Raw genomic sequence first — 16,333 nt, 5'->3', positions numbered from 1 at the left:
CCGGCTAATTTTTTTTGTATTTTTAGTAGAGAGGAGGTTTCACCATGTTAGCCAGGATGGTCCCGATCTCCTGACCTCGTGATCCGCCCGCCTTGGCCTCCCAAGGTGCTGGGATTACTGGCGTGAGCCACTGTGCCCGGCCATTAAGGCACATATGATAAAAAAAAAAAAATTGTTTTCAATTTACCAGAATTAACCAAACCTGATCATTCCCCTTCTATTGTGATATCATGTAACAGAATCCACTTTAAATTATATTTTAAAGGAATGAGGCTAGGCATGAACATACAAAAATTAAAGTCGTTTAATATTTTATTTCGTTTTCTTTCTAAGATCAAAAAATGCACATATTCTCCTTAAACAAATCCGATGTGTTTTGGAGATACTCTCTTCACCGAGAACTTTTTTAGGCATAACTCAGTTTAAAAGTTCTACCCTACAAGAATAAAGGAAGCCTTACAATTTAAGGATAGAGTCAGGTACAGGGATAATAACATCAGCAAAGATTTAACGGATATTTTGCAAAGGGAGATACTCTGATCTTTAGAGTTGATAGCTTAGAGAACTGGGAATCTCATCACTAGAAATAAAGGTGAGAAGAAGATACCTAATGAAGTTGTTCAGTACCATCTGAGAAAATGTTAGTGAAAAATCATAAGCCTTTGCTAACTCTTTCTAATTAGACTTCTCCCAGAATACACTTTATCCTCGAATAATTTTGCAGTAAAACAAACAAACAAACCAACCTTATTATACGCACAACCCGTTAGTGGGTTTTCGGGAGAGCAAAGAGTAATGCCCAGAAAACACTGCACTGTACTGTCACCAAGTACCTCAGGAGTTGTGTGTCGTGACAGCTATAAAGAGAAAATGAAACAGATTCCATGCTGCCAACCGGCAAGTAAAAAGAAGACAAATTGGTCTGGGTCCCAAGAAGGAATAATCTAAACAGAGTTTTTATGGACTATAAAATATGGTCCCCTCCTGTGGAAAATAATATTTTGTTTCCACCTACAGTTTTCTTCAAGCAATTACAAGGACATTAAAAGTGAAAGATTACCTCAGGTGTATAAAAAGGAGAATTTCTTTCAGAAATGACTGAGCAAGCGTTCTGCCGAGGTTAGACCTCCTATTTTTAGAAGCTGTGAGTAAACTTATTTTCAAGTCTAAGCTTCGTGTGAAAGTTTAGCCTCAGAATGAAGGGAACGTTGATGTCTTTACTCCCACAATATTTATCGGATACGGAAGCTGAAAACTTGCCTAAATATATAACAAATCTTCTGCAAAAGAATGTTACACTCTATAAAGGGATGGAGAAGAGTAAAACGCCAGAGATGAACCTAAACATGCTTCAAGGTTTCCCCACTGTTTAACAAGGAAAAGGGAGTAACTTTAGCAATACTTTTAACTGTTCAGATACGTAAGTCTTCAAAGTTAAGAACTGCTTCCAGGAAAGTAGCAGGGAAGTGTTTGCAGGTGCCTACTCTGGAAAGCTAGGCCGTCCGGTTAAGGTCCCTCAACCGTCCCTACCTATACGCCTTCCGTCTGGCGTGAAATCAGCAGCAAAAGCCCGCTATCTTCCGAAGGAGGCCCCACAAAAATGGCGTCTGTCCCACCCCAATGTGACCAAATCGGGCATTCCCGGCTCCTTTCCCGAACACAGTGCTGGGGTCGCAGCGCCCAGTACCGCCGTTAGAACAGTCACTGCGGCCTGGAACAGACGTCGGGGTTACTGGCAGAGCAAGCCGAGGTATAGCCCCAGAGGCTTACAGCAGTACCTTTATTCTTGGGCATGGCGATGACGACAGCCTCGTGGGACCTCTTCCGACTCCTTTCTGGCGGTTACTACTCTAAGAGCCGGCTGAACTAAGATGTCGCAGGTGGGTGCGCAGAAGAGGCTGGCTACAGAGCTCTCTGATAAACTGCTGACGCGCACTCTCTGGCGTCAGCAAAAGGCGACGCAGCTGATTGCGATACTTCTCCCCGCCTCTCTGCGGCTGAGGCGTGGCCAAATGACTGACACCTAGTAGACTCCATCAGGATACCGGAGAGTTTGGTGCAGTATGAATAAACAGGAAGCGGGGAGGGACTCAGCATGGAGAACGTGGAGTCAAGGATGAAATGGGCGGGGCCCTGGAGTCCTTTGCTAAAAAACCGTCTTCCAGTTTCAGAAGTTAGTGGGTCATTTAACTGTAAACGCCTAAATTTTAAGAGAGCCCTTACTCTTATACAGTGAGTTTGGAGGACTGGCTTAGGACAAGGTCTTCTATGTTCAGAATGTTTATTACTTTTCTCTTTTTTTTTTTTTTTTGACAACGAAGTTTCGCTCTTGTTGCCCAGGCTAGAGTGCAAGGGCGCGATTTTCCCGGCTAATTTTTTTATTTTTAGTGGAGATGGGGTTTCACCATGTTGGCCAGGCTCTCAAACCCCTGACCTAGTGATCCGCCCTCCTCTGCCGCCCAAATTCCTGGGATTGCAGGCGTGAGCCACTGCACCCGGCCTATTCTTTTCAGTCTCTGTCTTCTCTGCCTCACCACTTCACAGTAAACCATGTAAGTACAGAAGCCGCATCTGTTGCTTACAATTGCTAGCACCCAGCGGAATACTGACAAAAAGTAGACAGTAAATATATACAGGAAATGCAAGGTAAATATACATAGGGAGGAGTGAGACTAAGCATCTGAATCTTTACAGTAAATCATAGCTTAACCGAATGTCTCAAATGGACTGGCTGTGGTGGTCAAATTATTTCAAGATAAATTCCATTTGATTATGGTATACAATCATTTAATTTACTGGATTTGTTGTGTGTGCTACTATTATGTTTAGAATCTTAGCATCTGTGTTAAGATATATTGGCTTGTATCTTGTGATGACTTTGACTTTAGGATCAATACAATCCTGGCTTCACAGAATGAATTGTGTAGTGTCTCTTTTTCTTCTGTGTTTTTGGACACATTTGAGGATTGATGTAAATTCTTTAAATGGTCCTCGGCCTTAGTTTTGATTATGAATTCGTATTATATTTATTCCCAAGTCAGTTCTGGTAGTTTTTATGTATCAGAAATTTGTTCATTTATTCTAAATTATATAACTTGTTGGGCGTATAATTGGCCATCATATACAAAGTACAGTATCTTCCTAATCCTTTTTTTACCCTTTCTTTCTGCAAGGTAAATAGTATGTATGTATCAGGAATTTTTTCATTTATTGTAAATTATCTTACTTGTTGAGCATGCAATTGGCCATCATATACATAGTATAGTATCCTCCTAATCTTTTTTTTTTCTGTCTTTTTTTCTGCAAGGTAAGTGGTAGTACCCTGCTCATCACTACTGGTTTTAAGGAATTTAAGCCTTCATGGTTTTGTTTTTAAAAGCCTAGCGATGAAGACATAACGTTAAAAATAAAATTTTCTCTGAACCCAGAAATCCTCTCCACAAAGACAGTAGAGAATGAAATCAGTTTTACTGTTAAAAATATGAAATTTGAATTTAATGTACATTGTAGAAAATCAACCAAAAGATTACAAAGTCAAAAAGAAATCTTACCTTTTATATAGCTAAGCATCAAGGTAGTCTTCAAGAAAGACAAATTTTCTTAAAAGAAATTACTGGTTGATCAGTAGTCTTTAATAAAGAAAATTTAATGGCACCATTTGTCACATGCCCTTAGTTTACAATGGTAACAGGAGACCACATGTTATATATAGCTAATTGTCTTTAATCAGAAGAGAAACTGACTTCTCATATCTTTAATCTCAGGAGGTAGTTTTGCAGTGTAGAGAAAAGCACCTACTGAGGTTAAGTTCTTACCTTTTACTGAAACTGGAAACAGAGGGGCACTTTCTTTACATTTACGTTTCAAAGAGATAGCTCCTAGGGCCATTAGATAAATACTGCTGTGTCATTGATATGCTTTGGCTTTGTGTCCCCACCCAAATCTCACCTGGAATTATAATCCCCATGTGTTAAGGGAGGGACCTGATGGAAGGCTATTGGATTATGATGTCAGTTACCCCCATGCTGTTCTCATGATAGTGAGGGAGTTCTCACAACAGCTGATTGTTTTAAAATGTTCTGCAGTTTCACTCGCTCACCTTCTTGCCTCCGTATAAGATGTGTCTTGATTCCCCTTCACCTTCTACCATGATTTTAAGTTTCCTGAATCCTCCCCAACCATGCAGAACTGTGAGTCAATTAAACATCCTTTCTTAATGAACTACCGAGTCTCAGGTTGTATTTTTGGAGCAGTGTGATAACAGACTAATACAGAGAATTGGTAGCAGGAATGGGGTATTGTGGAAAACGTGAAAATGTGGAATCAACTTTGGAACTGGGTAATGGGGGAAGGTTGGAACAGTTTGAAGGGCCTAGAAGAAGACAGGATTATGTGGGAAATTTTGGAACTTTCTAAAGACTTGAATGTTTTTGATCAAAATACTGATAGTGACATGGAGAATGAAGTCTAGGCTGAGATGGTATCAGATGGAAATGAGAAACTTCTTGGGAACTGGAGTAAAGGAAACACATGATACACTTTAACAAAACAAATGGTGGTATTTTGCTCCTGCCCTATGGAACTTTGAATTTGAGAGATATGATTTGAAATTGGAACTTATGTTTAGAAGGGAAACAGACCATAAACGTTAGGAAAATTTACAGCCTGACCATGTGATAGAAAAGACAAAAAACCACCACATTTTCTGGAGAGAAATTAAAGCTGACTGCAGAAATTTGTAAAACTAATGAGGAGCTGAATGTTAATAGCTATGACAATGGGGAAAATTACTCTAGGGCATGTCAGAGATCTTCAAGGGAGCTCTTCTCATCACAGGCCCAGAGGCCTAGGAAGAAAAACAGTTTTTTGGGCTGCACGGAGTCGTGCTGCCCTGTGCAGCTTTGGGACTTTGCGCCCTTCATTCCAGCCTCTCCAGCCCCAGATGTGGCCAAAAGGGGCCAAGGTACAGCTTGGGTCTTTGCTTCAGAGGGTGCAAGCCCCAAGCCTTGGCAGTGTCCGTGTGGTGTTAGGCCTGTGGGTGCACAGAAGACAAGAGGTGAACCTTGGAAACTCCTGCCTAAATTTCAGTTATATGGAAATGCCTGGATGTCCAGGCAGAAGTCTGTTCAGGGTGAAGCACCCAGAGATAACCTCTGCTAGGGCAGTATGGAAGGGAAATGTGGGATTGGAAGTCCCACACAGAGTTCCCACTGGGCATTGCCTAGTGGACCTATGAGAAAAGGGCCACCGTCCTCCAAACCCCAGAATGGTAGATCCTCAGGCAGCTTGCATCATGTGCCTGGAAAAGCTGCAGGCACTCAACACATGTCTATAAAAGTAGCCACAGGGGATGTACCTTACAAAGCCCCAGGGACAGAGCTGTGGGAGCTCACACCTTGCATCAGTATCCCCTGGATGTAAGATACGGAGTCAAATGAGGTTTTGGAGCTTTAAGATTAGTGACTGCCTAGCCATATTTTATACTTGCATGGGGCTTGTGGCCCCTTTGCTTTGGCCTATTTCTTCCATTTGAAATGGTAACATTTACCCAATGCCTGTATTACCATTATATTTTGGAAGTAACTAGTTAACTTGCTTTAATTTTCCAGGCTCATAGGCAAAAGGAACTTCCCCTTTTTCAGATGAGACTTCAGATTTGGACTTCTGAATTAATGCCAAAATGAGTTCAGACTTTGGGGTACTATTGGGAAGGCATTACTGGTTTTGAAATGTGAAAAAGAGATGAGAATTGGGAGGAGCTAGGGGTGAAACAATATAGTTTGACTCTGTTCCCACCTAAATCTCATCTCAAATTATATTCCCCACGTTTTGAGGGAGGGACCAGATGGAAGGTGATTGGCTCATGGGGGCAGTTTCTCCTGTGCTGTTTAAATGTTTTAAATGTTCATAAGTTAAATTATCCAATAAAATAACAGTGTAAAAAAAGGTGATTAAAAATGCTCCCAATATTTAACAATATGCTGCATAAAAGAGCCTCACGTTATACTTAGGGACACACAAAATATTTCAGTAAAGGGATTAAAAAAATCTATTCCAAGCAACCAATAATCAAAAGAGAGCAGAGCGAGCTATGCTTATGTAAGTACTTATCAGAACTGAGACTGCTTTTTGGCCATAGAAATAACATTGGTTATTTTGCAAAGGCAGTTACAGTGGACTAACTGACAAGGTGCTTGGTTAGTATGAGTCAACTCATTTGGATCATTATTTTGCCTTAAAGTTTCATTTGATTTTGTTCATGAGGACATGAACATACTAAAAGTCCTTTGAATATGAGACAAAAGAATATTATTTAAAATCTTTTTGTTCTTCCAATAACAAGACCTTATTCACCATAAAATAGTCTGCCTGGCTTCTCTCAAAACTTTTAAATGTTTGCATGCAGCATCTGTAATATGTCAAGTAGTCCTCTTCAAATGAAATGACATACTAACAAATATGTGACTGTTTTGACACACTCTTACCTAGTTCACAATATAACCAAAGATGGGGATTATTAAACAAAATTATGAGAGACATAGTTTTAGAGTGATCTTGAGAACTAGGCCCCAGTAGACCAGACCAAACTGATACAGGCGAACCTGTGCACAGCCACATAATCAATATAAAAATTTAAGGCAGCAGAAAGATCGCAAAACACATAGAAGCTGAGACCAAATAAAACTTGTACATTTTTTTTTTGTTTTTTATTTGTTTGTTTGTTTTGAGACAGAGTTTCACTCTAATCTTGTTGCCCAGGCTGGAGTGCAGTGGTGTCATCTCGGCTCACTGCAACCTCCACCTCCCAGGTACAAGTGATTCTCCTGCCTCAGCCTCCTGAGTGGCTGGGATTACAGGTGTGCACCACCACGCCTGGCTAATTTTTGTATTTTTTTTAGTAGAGATGGGGTTTCACCATGTTGGCCAGGCTGGTCTCGAACTCCTGACCTCAGATGATCCACCCACCTCGGCCTCCCAAAGTGCTGAGATTACAGGCGTGAGTCACTGCACCTAGCCTAAAACTTGTACGTTTTAAATTGAGATAAGACTGACCATTGGCTAACAGTCTAGTTCTGCTTGTTTGTAAATGATTATACTGGAGAATCCTGAACATTAAAGGGCTCAGGCAAGAGACCATCCCCTGGCGAGGTGACGGTGGTGGCAGAAGCTGGGTCAGGGTAAAGAGGGTGTGAATCTTGTTCAAGAAGAGGTACATTAAAAAAATGCCAAGACCTCAGGAATAATGTCAGAGGAAGGGCAATAAACAGAGCATTCTGGGGAGAAAGCAAACCGTAAAAATATGTTGCTAACACTCCTCACAGACCACATCTGTATCTTTAAAGGGAAGCATAATAACACAGGGATTCAGGCTCCTCAGCTGCTTGTCTTTCTTCAATGCCTTTTCTACAACTCGCCTGTTCTCGTCAGCAAGAATTTTGACAGCAGCAGTATTTTTCATCTTCTTAAATCCCTGGTCAGGACCTCAGAAAAAGCTTATTTCCTATCTAGAATTTTTCACTTCCAATTTTTTTGTATACTAACTCTTAGAGGTTTTTGAATAAAGCTCGGTTTTTTAAGTCTATGCCCTGATGCCGAGAAATCTCTTGCCAGTAACATTCCTGCTTGCTTACGGGAGTAATTTCCTAAATCAGTTTCATTCTATTCTGAATAGGAACAAATAAATTTTGAGAAAGACCAAGTATATACCTTTACTTTATTAATTTTTTCCCCTGTGTTTCTGGACTCCACTATTTTGTCTCTATATCCTTAAAATATTTTGGTGCTTCAATACTCGAACTTCATTCTGTTTTTTTTCTCCCCTTTGTTCTCATTGTAAGAAAAAGCAATGTATAATTTAATTATATGTTGAGGCCAAAAAGAATAGAGTAAAAAGAGAAATTAATGACTTACCTATTGCCTATTTTTAACTTAATTCTTTTTATTAAAAATAAAATATAAGTGTGTTTTGAGACTATGGATATCATTTGCACTTCTTGGAATATAAGAGTGAAGTACTGAGGTTAGGAAACACTATGACAGTAGCATGGTCAACATAATTTTTAATAATTTTGGGAAGGAAGAGTAGAGAAAGATCAGTTTTATTTACAAAACATGTAAGACTCAGACCAAAGTTAAGGTTTTCTCAATGGATACCAGCACCAGCAATAGAAAAGTTATCTGTGTTACACTTAATTGCTTTGTGTTTTTTGTTAAAAATCTGTTGGCTGGACTTCCGTAGTCAATATCTCAGTTATTTGTTGTGTTGCCTCTTGATTTATGTCTGTCCCCTTTTGCCAAATAACAAAGTCTTCATTACTATACCTTTATAGTAAGTCTATACAGTAGACAAATTTCTCTCACTTTACTCTTCTTCAAATTGGTTTAATAAGTCTAGTACCAGTCTCTTTTTTGCAGTATGCAGCTGCTTTTGCATCCTAAAACTGATAGAGTTGAACAAGTTATCTGCCTTGGTATTTTCTGTTCTTTCAAAAGGTGACTATAACATCTAATCCAATTCATTCATTGTAATAATTCAGTGGGATTGGTGTGTAAATATTTTAGGCAAACCAGCATAAAATTTTTATCAATTTATGGTTCTTGTTTTGTATCTCTTTGGGTTATCTAATCATAGAGACTGTATTGTGCTTCTCAGTCCCCTTCAGTAACCACATTCTGTTAACATGAATTGAATCTCTTAGGCTTTTCCACCTACTCCTGATGACTTTAATATTTTAACTATAGCCTTGTGGTACAGTATGAAGTTGAGTAACGTGATACCTCTGGCTTTCTTCTTTTTTCTTAATATTGCTTTGGCTTTTGGGCTCTTTTTTATTTCATATAAATTTTAAAATAGTTTATTCTAATTCTCTTAATGATGTCAATGGTAGTTTAATGCAAATAGCATTTAATCTATAAATTACTTTCAACAGTATGGCCATTTTTACAATGTTGATTCTGTCTGTGCATGAGAATAAAATGTTTTTACATTTGTTTTTGTCCTCTGATTGTTTTGAGCAGTGTTTTGTAGTTCACCTTGAAGAGCTCTTTCATTTCCTTTGTTAGCTGTTGCTAGGTATTTTATTCTTTTTGATGTAATTGTGAATGGAAATTTGTTTCTGATTTTGTTTTTGGCTTGACTGTTGTTGGTGTATAGAAATCGTAGCAATTTTATACATTGATTTTGTATGCTGAGACTTTGCTGAAGTTGCTTTTCAGCTTAAAATCTTTGGGGCTGAGATGACTGGGTTTCTCTATACATAAGATTATGTCATCTGGAAACAAAGACAATTTAACATACTCTCTTTATATTTAAAGATGGTTTATTTTTCTCTCTTGTCTGATTGCTCTGACCAGAACTTCCAATACTGATTCAAATAAGAGTGCTGAGAGAGCACATCCATGTCTTGGGCCAGTTTTCAAGGAGATTGCTTCCAGCTTTTGCCCATTAGGTGTGATATTGTCTATGTATTTATCATGCAGCGTTCTTACTATTTTGAGGTATGTTTCTTCAATATCTAGTTCACTGAGAGTTTTTAACATGAAGAAATATTAAATTTTATCAAAGGCCTTTTCTGCCTGTATTGAGATAATTATTTGGTTTTTGCCTTTAGTTTTGTTAATGCGATGTATCATATTTATTAATTTATGTATGTTGAACCAACCTTGCATCCGGGAAATAAAACACATTTGATCATGGAGGATAATCTTTAAAACATACTTGATCGTGGATGATAATCTTTTTGATGTACTGCTTGATTCAGTTGGTTGGTATTTTGTTGATAATTTTTTCATCAATTTTCATCACAGTTATTAGTCTAAGCTTTTTGTTGTTGTTGTTGTTGTTGTTGTTGTATCTCAGTCAGGTTTTGGTATCAGGGTAATTCTGGCCTCATTGAATGAGTTAGGGAGTAGTGTCTCCTTTTCAAGTTTTTGAAATAGTATCAGAAAAATGGTACCAGCTCTTCTTTCTACTTCTGGTAGAATTCACCTGCGACTCTATCACGTAATGTATTTTTGTTTGTTTGTTTTTTCAGAGGCAATTTATTACTGCATTAATTTCAGAATGTGTTATTGTTCTATTCAGGAATTCAGTTTGAATTCAAAGTCTCTTTGAAGATCTCTAATGACGTGTTTTATAAATGTGAGTCCTTCTGTAGTGTGAGCATATATATTTAGAATAGTTAGCTCTTCTTGTTGAATTTAACTTTTCAACATGCCTTTCTTTGTGTATGTGTGTGTGTTTTTGTTTTTTTTTTAACTTTATTGGTTTAAAGTTGAAGCAACTGTTAAACAAACTAGGATTGCAACCCCTGTTTTTTTTTTTTTTTTTTCTGTTTTCCAATTGGTTGTTAAATTTTTCTCTATTTTTTATTTTCAGCCTGTATGTGTCTTTGCCTATAAAATAGGTTTCTTGAAGACAGCATGCTAATGGGTTTTGGTTCTTTATTCAACCTGCCATGTTGGGTTTTTTAACTGGGGCAGATAACTCGTTTACATTTAAGGTTAGTATTGTTATGCGTAAATTTTATTCTGTTATAATTATGCTCGCTGGTTATTTTGCAGACTTGTTTATGAGGTTGTTTTATGGTGTCACTGTTGTGTTCACTTAGTGTCTTTTGTAGTGGTTGGTAATTTTTTTTCCACAATTAGTGTTTTGTTTAGGGGCTCTCGTAAGTCAGGTCTGATGCTTACCAATTCTCTCAGCATTTGCTTGTCTGAAGGGAATCTTATTTTCTCCTTTACCTATGAAGCTTCATTTGGCCAGATGTAAAACACCAGGTTCATTTTTTTTTTAAGAATGTTGAATATTGGCCCCTAATCTCTTCTGGCTTGTAAGGTTTCTGCTGAGAGGTTTTCTGTGTGTGATAGTCTTCCCTATGTAGGTGACCTGGTCTTTCACTCTGGCGGCTTTTAACATTTTCTTTTTCTTTTTTACCTTTGAATATCTGATGATTGTATGTATTGAACCTTGTCTTCTCATGGAGTATCTTACTGGAGTCTTCTGCATTTTCTCAATTTGAATGTTAACCTACTTTGCTAGGTTGGGGAAGTCCTACTGTGCAATATCCTGAAGTATGTTATCCAGATTGGTTTCATTCACCACTTTTGCAGATACCTTAATCAGTTCTACATTTGTTCACTTTAGATAATTTAATATTTCTAAGAAGTTTTGTTTATTCTTTTTAATTACTTTCTCTGTATATATTCTGCCTGTCTTATTTCATAAAGATATTCTTTAAGCTCTGACATTCTTTTATCTACTCAGTCTATCTTTTATTGATATTTCTACTAATACTATAATACTTGTGATTGCATTGTAAAGATCTTGTAGTGTGTTTTTCAGCTTAGTCAGGTCGGTTACATTTCTTTCTAGACCTGATGTTTTAGTTCTTAGCTCCTGTTTTGTTATATTATAATTCTTAGCTTCTTTGCATTGGGTTACAGTATGCTCCTTTTGCTAAGAAAAGTTTATTTTTATTTACATTCTGAAGCCTACTTTTTTCGATTCAGCCATCTCACCCTCAGTACAGTTCTGACCCTTGCTGAAGATGTGTTGTTGTCATTTGGAGAAAAATAAGCACTGTGACTTTTTGAGTTTCTTCATTTTTGTGTTGCTTTTTTTTTCCATCTTTGTGGGCTTATCTACCTACAATCTTTGACATTGCTGATTTTTGGATGTGGTTTTATTATTATTGTTTTCTGTTTGTTTGTTTTTCTTTTAACAGTTTCACCATTCTTTCTGAGGGCTGCTGAAGTTTGCTAGAGGTCTTCTTCAGACTCTAGTTGTGTGAGATTTTCTGTACTTAGAGGTATCACCTGTGAAGACTGAAAAACAACAAAGATGCCAACGTGCCCCTTCTTCCAGGAGTTTTACCCCAGATGGGTATTGGTTTGTTACCCACTCAAACTTGGCTTTAGAAAGTGGCTGGAGATTCTGCTTGGAAGGTCTTACCCTATTGGGTGGAATAGAATCAGGGACCTACTTAAAGAAGCAGTTTGCTGCTTTTTCATAGAGCAGCCATGCTGTATTAGGGATCCCTTTACCCCACAATTAGTTCAGAGTTCACAGTCTGGACTCGTCTTTAGGTTTGCAGAAAGTAGCTCTGTTTCTAATTCGCTGACAGATGTGGCTTAGTTTGGATTTCTAGAAGGGCTTTATTTAAGTTTGAATAAGTCCCCAGGATAACCACACTACTTCAGTCTATGGCTGAGATAGTCTTCACTTGAAATACAAAGTTTTGTTTATAGCAAAGGCTGATAAGTTTAAGCTAGCTGCTCGTGTCATGGAATTAACTGCCTTCTGGTGGGTACCAGCATTAACAGGACCACTCTCAGGTTGAAGGTAAGAATAGCTGCAGCCAGTTTACAGACTTCATTCAAGATTCATGGTGGGATCTAGTATAGAGTGTTATCTGCAGAGACATTGCTAGATATATATCTCCATGTGCCACAAAATTGTCCAAACTTTTATAAGTTTACTCACTGTATACCATTGTGAGTACACATGGTGACAGACCTGCAAGACTATCCAGGTACATCTCATAGCCATTTTCAAAAATGACAGAGTAACTATGTGGCTGTAGCAGGGGGGTCTGGAGCCATATAGCATCATCCCAACAGAAACTGTTGTGGCATAGAGAAAGGCTAGCTTGTTCTGATGACACAGATGGGCATTTTCCTTTGGGTCCTTACGTGAGCACTATGAAGCTAGGATCATGGTGAAGAAAGAATTTGCAGTCAAGTTATAGAATGATATTTGGGTTTACTGCCAAGACAAAGGTAGGCATACAGAAAAATCTTTTTGCCTAGGCTCTAGTTCATGTGACTCTTTCTTGACCTATGGTTTCAGTCACAGTGTCAAGAACATATAAGGCGGTAGCTGAGCCAAAGTAACTATTCGGATTACAATAAATTAGAATAAATAGAATAAATTAGAATAAATAATCTGCCACACAGGTATATGTCTGCACTCCCATTATCTCCTTTTTTAGGCCTTTGGCTCCACCAAAGTTTCACAACCACCTACTTGAATCCCAAGACTCCCACAGAGCAAGAAAGATACTTCTTTGTATGGATGGGTACAGAATCATTGTCGTCAGGGGATATAAATGGGTGACCACTTTTTCTACCATATTGCTGAGGTCACCCTGTATTTTATATTCTGTAAACAGTTATCATGTTATTGCACAATATAAACAAAAATTTACTAAGTTAAACACAAGTTTACTCACTGTGTACCATGTCTGACACATCACCAATTTGTGTGTCTGTGTGTGTGTGTGTTTGTGTGCAGTAGTTAGAAGCAAAAGAAAAAGTGAAGCCCTATGGAATCTACATGGCCCTTGCAACTGTTGGGTTATAACTGCATTATTGTGATTGGTAGCGTGCCAAGCAACAGTCCAAAGAAATAAGAGCTCTAGATACTCTGTTGTAAATGCTCAACTCTCCACTTGTAAATAAAAGAGCATAGTTATTTTTTCAGTATTATTTTATTTATCATTATTTAAAATTGATTTTTATAAATAATGTTACTTAAAAAATTATTTTGTTTTTTAATTATTCAAAAAAGTAAAAAAAAAATAGTTATTTTGTGATATAAAAACAACTAATGGTCAGGCAGAACACACGCTGTACCCTGTAGACACCTTGAAGTCCAAAGTACAAGTTAAAACAATGTACTTAAATATGACTAAGCTTCTTAATTTAAACAAAATTTCCTAAGCCTTTCTATTTTGTACTGAGATTGAAAAGTCTTTTAAAAAGCTTTTGTTTCATTTTGCTTTTACATGTATGCTCTGAAGTTTTTTTCCTTGGGCTGGCTTAGGAAAACAGCATTGATTTTTGGCAAGACAACAAAATGTCCTGCAAAGGCAGCCCATTGGCCAGGTCCATTGTTTTTGAAGACTGTAGGGGTGCACAACAGAGGTGCTTGCAAGCAGAAAAATCTTGTAAATATCTATGGCTATAATACTTTGAATGCAACAACTGACTTGTATTTTCTGGCCTTAGAAGGAGAACAGAATCATGTTCTGGGTGCTTAGAATTTTATTTATCTTCCAGGAATAGAACCCTGTTTTGCAGACTGTGGCATTTTCCAAAAGTCCTTCCTGACATTGTTTTTTTTTTCTTTCTACCACTGTCTTGGGGGATGTGAGATTTCCAGTCTGCTGGCAAGGACTCTCTTGTTTGCTGACAAGAGCTTCTCAGTATGCAGCTTTCTATACAACAGACCCTGACAATTCTCACTATGGTTCAAATTAGATACTTCTAGCCCTATTTTTTCTCAATGAAGCATTATGCTTCACATTAGCTCAGCTGCATTTCCAATATAAGACATTCTTTCTTCACAATAGGGAGGTGCTTTGTTAAAAAATGTTTTATTTGCATTTGTATTCCATTCTATAAATTGTGTCTAAATTCAAGCGCCCAAGACACTAGATGAACCGTCTTTCTTGTAGCATGCTCATCTTTAAGAATCTCAGAGAAGGGCAAGAAACTTTCAGAAAGTACAGAGTCCCCTTACAAATAGAAAAAATACAAAGTAAACAACTATTAACAAGAACACATACTAGTAGAAATATATTTATTAGACAAATATGGAAACAAATGAGGCAGAAAAGGCCTCCACAGATCTTTGATGCATGATCTAAAGCACTTCCTGGGTTTACTCCATTTCTCTATAGGCCTTGGTCGATTACTTCATATTCTTGGCAAGCCCAAAGTATGATCATGCTGCTTTGAGATCTTTCCTTTTTACCAGAGCCTCTACCATAAAACCCTTACTTTTTTTTCTTCCGTCATTGGATGCCCCAGTGGGGGATCTCTGTCTCAGTTGATTGTTTTGGGAGTGTGACAGACTTGGGTGGTGCTTTAGAGGTGTTCTGGCATTTCATAGTGAGTGGTACAGGTTAGAACCAGTCAAAAAGCATAGCTAGGTCTGGGCAGGCCTGTGCATGGGATAAAATGAGATTGAAAAAGTATGAGTCCAACCCCTAATGCCTCTGAATGTAAATGAGAAGCTGTATAATCTTTTGGGATCTCTGAGGGTAAGTAAGCTTCATGGGCAAGTATGAAAGACTAACTGCAATACAATTACTAGTCTTTTTTTCCTTACCATGAGCTTCAAGGCACTGCTTAAGTTTTCTTACTCCTTTTTCCACAGCCTGAAACCGTGTATATATAATCAAGACAGAGAAATTGATATATGTGTTTATGCTTTTGATAACCATCTTGGTAGTTCTGGTGAAAACTGGTCCAACAGAAGTATTAGGCAGACTGGCCCAAGTGGTGGGCATCTGGTGAAGGTGTCCTGGAATCGAGAGTCATCCATCTCACCCTCAGTACAGTTCTGACCCTTGCTGAAGATGTGTTGTTGTCATTTGGAGAAAAATAATGCTGGAATCGAGATCAGCAGAGGCAATAGCCGCAATGTCTGTCTGACCAGTATATTGGGACTCCTGGGCAGGATGTTTGACATCTTGTTCTTCACTGCCATAAGTATGCTTATTTCATCAGACCTCAAGCAGAATTATGTCTTTTCAGTCTCGATTCCAGTTGGATATCAGTTAACACTGAATGCTGTATGCCTTTGCCTTCAGCCAGCATTACCACAGCTGAATTCCAAAACAAGGCTTCCTCCAATTACTTGCTACCATCCACTAGTACACACCATAATCTCCAGATGATCATTATTAGCTTCTGTAATACAGATAGTTGGTAGCCTTTTATTCCCCAAAACTTGCATTGCCTCCACTGCCTAGTATCCAGGGCCAGCCAATGATAGATAGAACTCTGACTGTACAAGTTTGGGCTCCTGAGATTTAGAATTATTTCTTCTGCATATTGGCTCCTACCAGTTAACACCTACATGGCCATCATGAGTTCCTGCTTGATCAAACTTAAGGCAGAGTAGGCATCTGTACAATATATGTGCTGCTTTCTAGAAAGAAACGGCATTCCTGATATGTTTTGGATTTGTGTACTCATCTAAATCTCATATCAAATTGAAATTCATAATGTTGGAGGAGGGTGATATCAGAACGTGACTAGATTATGTGGGATGACTGTCTCCTGGCTCTTGTCGTGATAGCGAGTGAGTTATAATGACATTTGGTTATTTAAAAGTGCGTAGCACTTCCCCGCCTCTCTTATTCCTGCTCTGACCATGTAAGACATGCCTGCCTCCCCTTCTCATTCTGCCATGTTTCTAAGTTTTTGGCAGCTTCCTCAGTCATGCTTCCTGTAGAGCCTACAGAACCATGAGACAATTAAACCTCTTTCCTTTATAAATTACCTGGGTCTCAGGTCATTCTCTATAACAGTGTGGGAATTG

At 38.2% G+C, this 16,333-nt stretch overlaps 1 protein-coding gene and 1 long non-coding RNA gene across 5 annotated transcripts in view; one reads left to right on the top strand and one right to left on the bottom strand.

Annotated features, from left to right (window-relative positions):
* EIF1AY (eukaryotic translation initiation factor 1A Y-linked) overlaps positions 1 to 1,972 on the bottom strand; it is a 62,738-nt gene extending 60,766 nt beyond the window's left edge. For 2 of the 4 annotated variants that reach the window (XR_010139096.1, XM_054545333.2), the window contains exon 1: positions 1,779 to 1,958. Coding sequence is in view for 3 of the 4 variants with exons in the window: in XM_054545333.2 (XP_054401308.1) it covers positions 1,779 to 1,794 (16 nt within the window). In the remaining variant the exon portion in view is untranslated. Of the gene's footprint in view, positions 1 to 1,778 lie in introns of all 4 variants that reach the window. The other 2 variants (XM_054545335.2, XM_063721500.1) reach the window with 2 other exon arrangements.
* Positions 1,973 to 2,118: 146 nt separating this feature from the next.
* The window catches only part of LOC134760968 (uncharacterized), a 52,571-nt gene continuing 38,356 nt past the window's right edge, over positions 2,119 to 16,333 (top strand). The window contains exon 1 of the long non-coding RNA XR_010139095.1: positions 2,119 to 2,552. This is a non-coding gene — a long non-coding RNA (uncharacterized LOC134760968). The remainder of the gene's footprint in view (positions 2,553 to 16,333) is intronic.

This window comes from Pongo abelii, chromosome Y (assembly GCF_028885655.2).
Source record: "Pongo abelii isolate AG06213 chromosome Y, NHGRI_mPonAbe1-v2.0_pri, whole genome shotgun sequence".
NCBI classification, from domain to species: domain Eukaryota; kingdom Metazoa; phylum Chordata; class Mammalia; order Primates; family Hominidae; genus Pongo; species Pongo abelii.
The sequence above is the reverse complement of the archived record's forward strand: the minus strand, read 5'-3'. Positions and strand labels throughout refer to the sequence as shown.